At 37.5% G+C, this 13378-nt stretch overlaps 1 protein-coding gene across 5 annotated transcripts in view; it reads left to right on the plus strand.

Annotated features, from left to right (window-relative positions):
- Positions 1-13378, plus strand: part of COL24A1 (collagen type XXIV alpha 1 chain) — a 123940-nt gene that overhangs the window by 96030 nt on the left and 14532 nt on the right. For 3 of the 5 annotated variants that reach the window (XM_064664815.1, XM_064664819.1, XM_064664816.1), the window contains 12 exons: positions 895-948; positions 1721-1774; positions 2820-2876; positions 4599-4652; positions 5545-5598; positions 5706-5759; positions 6675-6728; positions 8380-8487; positions 10052-10159; positions 11633-11740; positions 11828-11881; positions 12176-12238. In XM_064664815.1, coding sequence (XP_064520885.1) covers positions 895-948; positions 1721-1774; positions 2820-2876; positions 4599-4652; positions 5545-5598; positions 5706-5759; positions 6675-6728; positions 8380-8487; positions 10052-10159; positions 11633-11740; positions 11828-11881; positions 12176-12238 — 822 coding nt within the window. The remainder of the gene's footprint in view (positions 1-894; positions 949-1720; positions 1775-2819; positions 2877-4598; positions 4653-5544; positions 5599-5705; positions 5760-6674; positions 6729-8379; positions 8488-10051; positions 10160-11632; positions 11741-11827; positions 11882-12175; positions 12239-13378) is intronic. The other 2 variants (XM_064664817.1, XM_064664818.1) reach the window with 2 other exon arrangements.

A 13378-nucleotide genomic window follows, 5' to 3' on the forward strand; every position in this document is an offset into this window, starting at 1 on the left:
GATGCAGGGATTGTCCTTTCCAGCCTGTGTGTCCTGTGGTCTTTCAGCATCAGAACAAGGCCTGTGCACCTTTCCAGACAGAAACCTGGGGCATGGATCTGAAAGGATTCATCTTATGCTTTGGTCCTCCGACAGTCAGAGGAGTGGGATGGCAGAGCACTCCATGGAATACTCATGCCCCACACTCCACATATAACCTCACTGCTATGGTTGTTTATTAAACCTTCCCAGTTCCAAAAACAGAAATCATGGGGTTTGCTATAACATGCAATAAGCCTTAGCCATGGCTGAAACAAAGCATTTCAGATGAAGACTGCTACTCTATTAAATAGGAATCTCATCCAAAGTTAACTGAATTAAGTCTGTTTAAGCTCCCAAAGCTTGCTCCACAGTGCATGAGAGATGCACAGACACATCCAAGCTCCACACTAGAGAGGCAACATCCCTGTCTCAGTGATTCAGGGCCCAATCCTGTGGCCACTGAATGCAGCAGTGCATTCCTGAACACATGAAGTACAGAAGTAAAGTTAACTATCTAATGGCTAATATTTTTAAGAGAAGGACTCAACTTCCTAAGGTGATGATCACCCCCAGCCTCTCTTGGCATACTAGCATCTACAGAGTTCTACCCCTCTGAAAGATCAGATCCTTATTAATCTTAATTATGCACGAGGATTATAAGGTTAGGACTGAAAACGTTGATCATTTTTTCCACAGAACAGGGAAAAGCCCAGTATTGTTTACTAAATTAAGTTGGACCTAACAAGAAAGTTGTGTGTGTGTCAAATGTCAGTATTTGAAGATTTTTCCAAGTGGTGACTTTATAAAGTAGGCATTGTTGTAACACTTTACAGAAGAGTTCATTTTTTTCTCACTGATTATTGCATTTAACAGGGACACCACGGAGAAATGGGGCCTGAAGGAGAGTCTGGAATTCCAGGTTATGGGGTGAGTTTTTACTGAATGGGGTGAGATTTTACTGAATTCATGTACACACACATCCTAAAGTGATACTCTGATTTCAACTATCACTAGGATCTGTATCTAGACTACACAAATATCTTTAGGAAAGACAGATACATATGTTTATATGACATGTGATTGCCTACTCAGAAATGTTCGCCTTAAGGAATGGTGACTGGGTTTTGTGAGTTCACTAGCAGGTTTTTACCACTGATTTTAAACCCTTATTTGTCCAATGTATCTCACCCCTTGTGAATAAAGTTCCTATAAAACTACTACAGCTATTCATTATGAATAGAGTTCAGCAAACACCACAACCTCTGCTGTCTGGCCAGGAAGTTTCTATTTCAGTAACAGAAAATGATTGAATGAAGTTAGTTGAAGGACATAAATATACTGTGGCTTTCACTGAAAAATAGTCATGATTGTCATCATAAGTCCTTGACCATACTGTCCAGTCTCTTTTCCAAACACAAACATCCATCAGTGACCCTAACCCTGAAGCAAAAACCAGCCCAGTTCCCCTCACCTGCCAGAACCTGTGATTTCCCACTGTGCACGGAGCTTTTCCTGCACACAATCCATTTTCTGCCTGGGTCCATTGTTTTTGTTGTCATATCATGATTTAGCATTATTGACAAGCAGAAAAAAAACTAGAACAATAGTTACAAGTAGCTAAAAGAAAGTTTGGAATTAATTATTTCTTTAATTATTTGTTTTGGAACTAATTTTAGTTTGATTTGGTTTGGTTCTTTAGGGTCACCAGGGTTCTCCAGGGCCCACAGGGCTCCCAGGCCCCAAAGGAGAAAAGGTATGAAGATGGATTTTATTTTATTTTCCTACAGTTTGTGAAATTATCAACAGAGGAAACTTTAGTGTATGCCCTCTGTTTTTGACAGCACACAGCAAAAGCCACCATTTGCAGTATTTGTTAATATTATGAGAGAATAGGAAAAGAAATGCAAACTGGAGAAATGGATCATTCAGAGATGGAGTCCCAAATTATACTATTAAAATGGTTGAGGTTTTAAAACACAAAGTACCCATTGTAAGAAACACATTCTATTGTATCAGATAGCACCACTGCTCTTGGTGAGCACTGCTGACAAAAATAATCAGTGCAGAACCAGCTAAATATTTACTTAACTCTAAGTCTGTGAGTACACCCACTGATCTGCCTGAAAGCCCAACTGAGATGGACAAATGTCTGTGGTTAATTTAAAATATTAGGGACAGGATGTGGTCTCTGCTGCTATTTTAGTGTCAGATTTACTGTTGTTCTTTTAAGTCTCAAATCCTGCAAACAGATTTGTGTGCCAGCTGAAGTTTGTGTGACCCCAAGCAGGTACATGGATTCACTTCATGAAGATGGATTTGGAATTACACTTGACAGAGAAATACATTCTTATACTAAGGCCAGTTTTGCAATAAATACTGTTAAGAGGCATTTTTGGAGTCTTCTGTACACTTGTTTTTCTATGTTAAGTGTATTTCTTGAAATAGTGGAAGAAATTTTTTTTCCTCTTGTCAAATATCCTGTTTATGCTTTTTTTTCATTAAATAAAGAAATGATTACATGGAAATTGTTCAAATACTTTTTTTTTTTTTTTTTTTAGTAACTGCCTTTGAGAACAGAGCAAATACCTAGGTTTTTTAGTCCTAAATGCTTTTGGGACATTTAGGTAAATGTTAAAATGGAGTTATGATTTCCATTATATTAGAACCATAAGCATCATATTCACTTTTAGCATCTATACAACATGCTCTCTGGTTTTTATTAGCATTAAAACTTGTGTGCATGGTAGACAAGGTTGAATTTCCAAGTTAACATTTTTTAATACTTATCTTTGGTTTAGGGCTACCCAGGCGAAGACAATACAGTCCTTGGACCACCAGGGCCCATAGGTGAACCAGTAGGTCTTTCTTTCTCAAACAAATTATATTAGTGCATCTTGAGACAGGAACCAATGCTGTTCTTTCTGAAGCTTTGTATCCCTGTCTCAGGAGTCAGTACCCCCTTGCACAAAAATGGTCCTTTAACAGGCAATCTCTCTCTGAAAAATGCAGTTGTGTGCTCTTTCCTGCTTAAGCTTATGTGCCCTCTATTTAATTACACTAATGCCATTAGTCTGTGTGTAGACCAGCACATTTAGCAACAGAATTTTACCCTCTCTCTTTACCCTGAATTATACCTAATTGCTTTAATAATCAAAAACGTTTTGACTTATTTCATTATCACTGCTAACTAATTTAGCTGATTTCGAGAACTTTGTTTTGTAGCTATTTTTGTACTAAATTCGTGTGTGGGGTATCTCTGTGCTGCAACTATGAACCTGTAAAAAAAAAGCCATCTCAAAATCTTATTAAAAGTGTTTCATATTCAACCTTTGATTGCACCAGAAGCATTTCTTGTACAGTCTACTTCTCTTCTGAGTAACCTTAATGTTTATACCTTGCTTTCTGAAAAGGCAGGACTATAAGACCCTGATGTAGCTGAAGAGTCTGGACCAGGTTCTTAACTTAATTACAGTGATGCGTGAGGGAAGAGACTCCACCCATTCTGTTGTAGCCGAACTGTCTCTGTAATGCTGGCTGCTCAAACCTTGCAAGTGGGGCCCTTTCACCTGGTGGGGTTCCCTGCAGGAAACATGCTATGTGGTTGCTGAAACTTTGGAGAGTACACAAGCAGTTGCACAATAGTATCTCTTGGTGCATATGCACTAGAAGTGACTAATCTAATCAGATGTGAACTGTAAAGATACATTGCAGTTAGTGCTGCCTGGGCACTTTTTCGTTATGTGCTTTTACTTAAGTCAGGTGGGAAAGAGGCAGTCATTTATTATTTCATCTAATGATTGGCTGGATGTCTTTTGGAAATACTCAGCCATTCTTACTTTTTATGGGTGTGATTCCCTATCCCATAATTTTTCCTTTGACTTAGATTTGGTGCATTTGCTACAATGAAAGTTAAAATTCTGGGGAAAAATCCAGTTTCTTGTGGGACTGGAATAAGGGCCTTTTTCTAAAGTAAAGCTAGTCTGAATGCAGCAGGAAGAATCACATTAATCACAAAAATCATGCTATTTCCTCTGCTGCTGTGCAGCTCTCTCATGTGTGAGGCATGCTGAGGGATTGAAATTGCCTTTATATTAGGACAAGCTTAAAGATTAAAGCAGGTTTTGACTACAGCAAGTAATTTCAGAAGAGAACCCAATTTTTAATGTGCTGTCTTACAGAAACCAAAAGAGAGTTTTCCTTTCATTTCTTGAAAACAGAGTCTCTTCATTTATTTGTTCAGATTTTAAATTAAGATATCATATATATTTATATATGGGTATAAACCTGGAGAATTCTATTGAGGTCAATACTCCTATTTCATTTAGGCCCATGTAAGATTGATCTCTTAGCTTCTAGTCTTCAGTTACAAAATATTTTAGACAGCAGTTACTGTTTGCAATGGATTTTGTTTAGAAAAAAATCATGTTTATTCATGTTTATTCCTTTAGCCAACTTTAATATTTATATTCCTCAGTTCCATATCATTGGTTAGTCTGTTTTGAGAGAAATCCCAGCTTTCTTTCTGCAGCATTCTTTCAGTTCAGCTGTTATATTTTGCTCTTTGGTTTTTTCTCTAGGGTCCTAGTGGTGAACGTGGAGATAGAGGAGAACCTGGTGATGAGGGCTACAAGGTAATACCTCTTGCTTTTTTTTCTTTTTTTTTGAACATGGCATGCTATGCATACATGTGGAGTAATGTAGCTGAAGTATCATCTCTCACAAGTGCACAGAGATGTACTTACTTATTTACTTACGCCTCGCTGCACTGATGAACTCTTAAAACACTTTGGACCATCTTTCATGTGAGAAGTTGAGAGCTGAAACTCATGAGCTGGAGAAGACTTGAATGACCCTACTGTGTATAAATACTTGATGGGATAGAATGAACAGGAAGGGACAGACTTGTCCCAGTAGTGTCCAGTGACAGGACAAGAGGAACAGGGCAAAAACTGAAACACATGAAATTCCATTTGAAATGGCTTTTTTTTTACTGTGAGGATGAATGAGCACCAGAAAAAGCTGCCCAGAGAGGTTGTGGAGTCTTCATCCTTGGAAATACTCAAAACTTGACTAGATATGGTCCTGGGTAATCTTATCTACCTGGCCCTGCTTGAGGAGGAGTGTTCCACTAGATGATCTCAAAAAGTCCCTTTTCAACCTAAACCTTCTGTGATTCTGTAACACTGAATGAGTTAACATTTTTCTCTGAAATTTAAGCACATTTTACACAGATAATACAGATAGACATAGTAATAGATGAATGAACTGAATCTATGCTTACAGAAGTGCAGAAATGTTTAAACAATATGTAATTTCCTCTTGCAGTTTGGAGTAGAGAATGTAAAGAATAAAAACTCCATAAGGTTTGATCTTGGACATCTGAACATACTTTATCTAGGTTGTATCAGTGAATTTGGGTCCACCCAGCTCCCCCCAAGATGGGCTTTGCAAGGAAGTCTATAGCTCTGGGTATGACAGGCTGAGTTACTTGTATTGTAATATGCTGTATTTTCTCCTTCCCAGGGTCATATAGGTCTTCCAGGGCTTAGAGGACCTACTGGACAGCAAGGGCCTCCAGTAAGTGTTTCAAACAAGTGAGATTCATCTATTGACTGTTGAAAATATGTTTTCATCTGCATTCAAATAATTCTTTTCATTTATTTAATCTTATTTTTTTTCCAAAGGGAGAGCCAGGTGAACTGGGAGAGCAAGGACCAAAAGGAGAAAGAGGTTCAGGAGTAAGTAGAAAAAAGCAAAGCAAAATTGCACTTAATTTGGATTTGTGCTTTTTTACTGTTCACTGACTATCCTTGGAAAACTGTTATTGAAGGCTAGACTGAGTGTTTGGGTTTCCTTTTCATACCTGCAGGGAAAACAAAAACATAAAATGGAAAATTGCATACTGGGATAGTAAATGTGTGTTATTTGATAGGTAAGTGGTTTGACTTTGGAGTGATATAAAGCTTTACAAGAGGCTCTTTTGGAAACGTTTCAGTGATATTCAGTTATACCCTTAAGTGGAGTTCCTTGTGGCAAAGTAGCTCTGGAAGGCACCTGGGATTTTGCTTCTCTGATCTGTAAATGAAGACTCCTGATACTACACTGCACTGAGTTTTCAGAGCTGTGGAAATAAGGAATTTGCCCCAGAATACTAGTGGCATAATGAAAGAGCAAGTCATGACAAATATCAAAACCAAAGTCTTTCCCTTTAGAAATAATAGTTTGTCTCAGTGATGTGTTTAAAATTGGCAAGAGTGTTGTCTTTCACAGGCAATTAGTGTATGTACATTGTCTACTTTTCATGACTTCCCTTTTAAAGAGTACAGGAAATGCTGTAAAAGTGTACTTCCTCGCAGAGGGGTGGCTGATAGAGAAGAAATTGTCAGCTTCATAATGAAAAATGTTTTATGCCTCTTGCTAGAAAAAGTTCTGAAAATTACACTATACCAATTCATAAAAGGGAAAGATATATACAATTCTACCAGAAATTTATTCACTTTTACTTCAAAAACTTTCTGCTGTCTCCTGAAATGGAAGTAATCTGGTTCATAGCCAGGCAATGTGAACATGCATACTAAGAAGGGAACAATCATCAGCTCTTAGGGGATTGAGTTTAAGACATTTGTCAGTTCACAAGTGTTTGTAACTTTTAGGGACCCACAGGGAAGAAAGGAGCGATGGGTCAGGCAGGCAAACCTGGGATTCCTGTAAGTAATAAAATTCTAAAGTCTATTTTCAGGTTATAAAACAAAGAAAATAATAATAAAAATAAAAACAAAATTGCATCATGCCATGGTACCTGCAGGTCTTATGTTCACTCTAAGGAACTTTCTTATTATCCAGGAAGTGTAAAGGAACCCCTATCATTTTTGAATATTAATAATTTTTGAAATTATGTTAAATTATACTGAATTATCTTCAATTACTCAGCATATGGAAGTGAGGTACAACTAATAGAACAACAAGGTCCTTCCCACCTGTAAAGTTACTTAATTAGATCATTTTTGCATATGGCTTGTAGTCCATTTGGAGGTTATCACATTATATTGCACAGAGCAATATAATACTACTGTTCACTCCTGGCCCCATCAGTTCTTAGAACAGCTGCAGCCCACAGAAACTTGGATCCATATGTCCATGATGGATACATGTGGTAGATCCCTTTATTTGTTTCTCTTGCTTGCCCTCAGCTGAAATTTTTTATGTTCTTTCTGAATTTACTGTAGAGAAGATAACTTGCATCCCTTTTTCCCTGAGGGAGAAGAAAGAGCAGGAAGCAGTAGGTTGTTCTGTAAATATAGCTAAGAACAAAATGCATCAAGGTTATTTTGGTCCCCTAATAAATAGTACCACACAAGCACATATTGTAAATAACTTTTACTACCTCACATCAAAACATTGTCAGTAACTGGAGAAATGCAGCTGCTTCACAGAGCTTGTACCTGCTGAGCAGAGGGCAAGAATAGCCTACTGAAGGCAAGAAACTGTGTGTCTTTTGTAAATACTCAGCTTTTTCCTCTGGAGGACTGCAGAGAGTGTATCATTCAGCAGACAAAGGAAAAGAGGGAAAGGCAAGAGAAGTGAGGAGAAGGCCGTAAAACTAAAACTTAAGGAAGTTTCAAAGCACATCCCAAATGCAAGATACTTCAGCAACCAGAAATTAGAAATATTATTAAGATGTCACACTTCTTACATTGTGTGACTGTCGTTAACTATACTTTTTCAGAGAAGATGTTTTCTAGTGAGAATATTTTAAATTTCTGAGAACTGCATTCACAGAGAGATCATTGCAGAAGCCCAAGCCCTTTAAGATAGTGCATGTCAGTCTAAAGGGAAATAATTGTAAGGAAATAAATCAATGTTCCTCTGTTGGATGTGACATGAGGCTTTTTTTGTACAAGTATAGCCACAGTTACCTTATTAGAAAACTTACCTTATTAGAAATTTGTATGTATTTTGATATGTTAAAATTTGAACAGCATAAATTTGTGAAAGTATTACTGAGTAGTACTAAATATCTAGTAAAATAAAGTCTGAAAAGATATACGGTTGGGGGGGAGTTCAGAGATAAATAAATTCCTTTATCGGGTTTCCTTGCTTCAGTTTAAGAGTCAACACTCTCAGTCATTTTCCAGGACTGGCACACAAAGGGGGCAGCTCCATGGTTTCAGCTCAGATCCCATAACACAGCAAGTCTAAGGTTAAACCAGCAGCATTCAGAACTCTAACTCAGAACATCCTCTGCGAGTATTCATTCGTATCACTGGGTCTACTGTTATGCAGGGTTTAGGAAATACTGTGACTGAAATCTGGTTGTGTGATGGTGAAGTGCTGTATTTGATTTAAATTTGTTTCAAGGGAAAACCGGGGCCAGCAGGGCAGAAAGGAGCAGTTGGGTACCCTGGACCAGAAGGCATTTCTGGGAACCCTGGCAAGACTGGGCTGTTGGGGAAGCCTGGCCCTAAGGTAAGTTGCTTTCCACATTTCCTCTATGTCATTTTGCATTACAGATTTTCTAAGGTTAAGATATTTAAAAAGGAGGAACCATTCTCAGTTCGTTGAGCATCTTAAAAATTAGACCAATTCTTTTGTTTTCTTTCTTTTTTACTCCTAATATTCTGACTAGGATATAAAGTTACCAGGATATAAAGGGAAGGGTGCTGTGAGAAGAACTATTTCATTAGTATATGTTAGTAGTAAGTACAGCTAAGTGAAAATGATTTCTGATTCAGAGAGGCTACACAGTTCTGTTCCTGAAAATGAGCCATAGACCCCAACTGAGACTGTTTCCTCTCAGGCTCTGAGATAATCCCACATTTTCCCTCTTGTCTTTGAATTTGTAACCTATGCCTCTCTACCTAAATAATTCTGAAGCTTTGTCCAAAATCGGTGAAAAAGAGTATAAGGTATCTGGAAGCATTCTTGGAAACAGGTTTTTGTCTGACTGTTCTTTGTCACCTGTGGGCCAAAGATGGTGACCTGGTGCCTCTGGGAGTAGTGACACAGTTCTGCGGTGAGTCCCTCCAGAGAGAGGGAGAAAATTCCTTTAGTTATTCTCATCATTGAAAATCTGATCACTTTGATTTCAGGTATGGTATTTCTCAGTAGTTCTACTGGTATTGACCAGTAATTGTTATAAAATGTTGCCAAGTTAGATTTTGTGTTAGGAATTAATCAAGGTGCTGAGTGAGGCACTGTTGTTGCAGGTATGAATTTCCAATCTGGTTGAACAAAAAGAATATTAAATATAGGGGGTAGGCATACCCTATTCAGGTCTCTCCAGTTTCAGATCATGAACATCTTCCAAGTTCTTAAAATTCTCTGGAGTTGAATTTAGGAGTATCATCCCAAAGAATTCTTATATTTTTGCATTCCCACTGGAAATATCATACAATCATATCAAAGATGACTCCATTACCCCATTATAATCTGTAATAAGGAGAGGCATATAACTGATTTTTCCCACAATGAATAAAAACCCACAACTATTGCTATGTAAGTTTGTTAGACCATCGGTTTATAAACCACAGCACCATATTCAAAAGCCCTGAAAATCACATTTAATATAAAAATCTTATTTCATATAACCCTTTAATTTCTGTGAGTGCATAACTGAATGTCATATTAAATAAAAATATAGATATCTATACATGTATGTATTTCTACTACATTATGTTACAGAAATATTCATTATGCCTGACACTTAGAAATAAATGTGTTGAATTTTGAATGTTTCTCTGGGAAGGTAGTGTCATTTTGTTTCACGTGGAGTTACTTCTTCCTGAAAAATGAATATTGTAAATCTCAACCGTATTTTCAGCCTTTTACTTTTGGAATATTAACAGAAATCCAGATGATACTGCTGATCATAGTCTTTCTATGTATTTTGACGTATTATCAGTGTGTGTCCATATATACAGAAAGCATTAAGTGGTTTTGACTGATTTTATGTTAGAAGCCTGTTTCAGCATACAATGAAAAAACATGTTTGGCTGTTCTGCTTGTAATCCATTATTTTCAATTTGTTAAGGGTAATAAAGGAAACTCAGGCTTACCAGGTCTGGCAGGTTATCCTGGAGCTCGAGGTCCCAAGGGATTGTCAGGCATGCCAGGGCCCATGGGAGCACCCGGACTAAAGGTACACACTTAGGATCTTGTTGTTTAGGTACAGTATTACTGATGTTGCTTAGTCTTCATACTGCAATCACTGACTGTGGAATCATCATACTGCTGTTAATCATACGAGTAACCTAAGTCAAGACTTACTTGAAGGCTAAGACTACAAGTTGCATTGACTTCATTTCCATAAACTGTAATTTGAAAATAGAGGTCCCATCCAAGTGCTAGTCCCAACTCCAGAAGCTGTTCAAAGCACTTTTATTTATTCCAGCTTTACAGCCAAACGTTTCCTGACTTTTATTTCTAACCTTCTGTAGCTACTAGAACGGTTGGGATAATTTGAACACCTGAGCAACCTATAAGCAAAGTACTATAATTTCAAGCCTAAATCTCAAGTTTGGGAGCTAAAGACTCACCATTTATCATAGGACTTAAACTGTTCTTGTTCAGTCCTATTAGAAAGAAATAAATCTGGGTGTGCTTTATTTTCCAGGCAGTTCCATGTACCTGACATCAGCATATCCTTAAATTAATTAGACTCATTTCAATTTTAAAATAATCAAACAGTGGAAACAGTACAGATAATTTTCTTCATGTAGAATAGATTTTTGTTTCTCTGAAATCATGATTTGCAGTGCTCTGTGAGGTTTTATGGGTAAGCAGTTCTTTAAAACCTTAGGTTACTTTAGAACTGGAAATACTGTCTTTGTTATATTTTCATGAAAATATTTTAGTATAAACTGTATTCACTATTTGTAGTGTTTATTGCCCGTGCTCCCAGTCTGAATTTTACTCCTTCATCTAGACAATGAGCTGTAGGAGGTAGTTCCTGGTCAGAAGTGCATGCAAGGAATAGATGAGTTGAGGGAAAACTGTTGCTGCATATACTACCAAATAAACATTAATAGTGGACGTACCAAGTCAGACCAAAAGACTGTCTTTTTTAAAGCAGAAAGGTAAAACCTAGGGAAGAGCATAAGCACAAAGCGTGAAACATGTATAATTACAGGTTTTATTGCAGCTCAGTAACCTCCTGAGCTAGACTCGATTTCTATGTATTTGATAGTCCTGAAAGGATTTGTCTTGCCGAAACTTTCCTAGTTTCCATTTGAGTCAATGTAGATTTCTAGTTGAACAGCAGGTAGTTCCACAAGTACACTATGTCTTGCTCAGAGGATTACATTTTAAATTTACTTTTAACCTGTCTATTCTGTATTTCATTTTGTGAATTTACTGCTTACACTGGGAGATACCATACTAGAATTGATTCAACATGTATGGGTTTTACATTTCCACATCAAGCAGCAGTCAAGTCACATCTGCATTTTAGTGTATGTATAATTATTGAAAGCATTCCTGAGGGAAATAAAATGAATGGAGTAAGTCTATTTCTTAGAGAGAAAGCGTGTTCCACACTTCTGACAGGAAACCCATATTTACACTTATAACTTTCACAATTGTAATAAAAGTTGTATTTTTTTCCTATTTACAGGGTGGGAAAGGACTTCTAGGTCATCCAGGAAAGCGAGGCAAAAGAGGCCTTCCAGGATCACAAGGTGACCAAGGACCAGCAGGAGACGCTGGACTGAAAGGACAGGCTGTATGTAATCACAGCTGTTGATGCAAACTCAGTATTCCAAGAGTTATGAACATGAAATAATAGTAAGGATGCCTGTTCCTATTACAGGGAGAAGATGGAGATCAAGGTTTAATGGGGTTTCAAGGATTCCCTGGTCCAAAAGTATGTGCTCGTTCTTTTCTGTTAGATCTTAAGCCATTACAGAGAGAGAACATTAGGAAAGAGTAGAATTAATCATCTTTAACAGTAATTTGCTCAAAATACCTCTGAACTGTTGGAACATGGCAGGCAGAACTGTGTACTCCATGTCTAAGGATAAATATTCTGGCTCAGTGCACTTGGTATTTTCACTGTTACTGCTCTTAGAAATTATCTTACTTTCACTGATTACAAGAGATTGAAACAAGTGGATAGCCAATGTCCATATTTGACTAAATTGTTCTTTTGCCTTTTCAGGGTCCTGCAGGGGACATTGGGTTATTTGGAATTCTGGGCCCAAAAGGTCCAACAGGCCAAGTTGTAAGTGTTTTCAATCCATGAAAGAGATTGTCAGGGTGGTTTGCAGGTGGCACACATTTTTAACTTAGAAAATAATCTTTTTTCTCATTAACAAGGCCAGAACCCTCTAACCAAACCTTTCTGTCTGAGACTATGACTCTAGTAGAAGCCCTTTGCTTGTACTGCAACGCTGCTCTGTTTGCAACGTGCTTACAGACACACAAGCAGAACTGGGTTTTTAATATTGAAAGAAAAAAGCAAGCTCTGCTGACTAATTGTGGCTCTCCTAGCATAATTTCATCTACACAAGCAATCTTATGACTGCCATATCTTTGTCTATTGGAGTTGAAATTCCTCTTACTGGCAAAAGTGCTGATTGTATACCTCTGTCCTACTGCAAAAAGAGAAAAGGATCAAACTTTGCCTGCAGTAAGACAGAGTGGCGCTCAGGGATTATTGATTAATAGGTAGTCTTTCTTTAATAAATATTTTCTTTTTATCTAAAAGATTCCTAACCTGCATTAGCTTATTCTTCATTACATTCTGCTTTCCTACTCACCAAAAATGTGGAAGCATCTTTAGCACTTTTTAATACTAGGGAATGTGCATCCAGCTTACAGCATCAAGTGATGTAGAAGGGGGAAAGCTTACAGCGTGGAAGATCTTAGTCCAAAATGTTTTTCTCTCACTGCTGCCATTGCCATCACAGAACTGAATTTGTTCAGTTAACCAGATGCAGAGCAGCAGCTTTAGGGGCCTGTTCTAATAGCTGCCTTATTTTTCTAAATATTCCTATGAAAGATAAACACTGGACATGAGCAGTTTGCTCTAAGTGAAATGGAACAGGAAAGTAACATTTTAACAGCACTTACTGGCAGCCTTACAAGACTACTTGTGCCCAGTAATATAGCTGAAGATATGGTTGATTGTAGCTCAATAAATACGTAGTCTTTTGTTATCAGAGTACTTAAGTTTCCACTGGTTTTAGTGCATCAATTTTCACATTAAAAAATATGTGTGGGCTTTCCAACCACAACTATTACAAATTACTAGAATACTTACCTTCCTGATTTTGTTGCAATGTGCGCTTAATACTTAGAAAGAGAATATTGCCTTGATCTTTTGGATATTTGACAGGGCTGTGTGCTGAGCAGCTTTAAA

The sequence above is a fragment of the Pseudopipra pipra genome, chromosome 9 (assembly GCF_036250125.1).
Source record: "Pseudopipra pipra isolate bDixPip1 chromosome 9, bDixPip1.hap1, whole genome shotgun sequence".
NCBI lineage: Eukaryota > Metazoa > Chordata > Aves > Passeriformes > Pipridae > Pseudopipra > Pseudopipra pipra.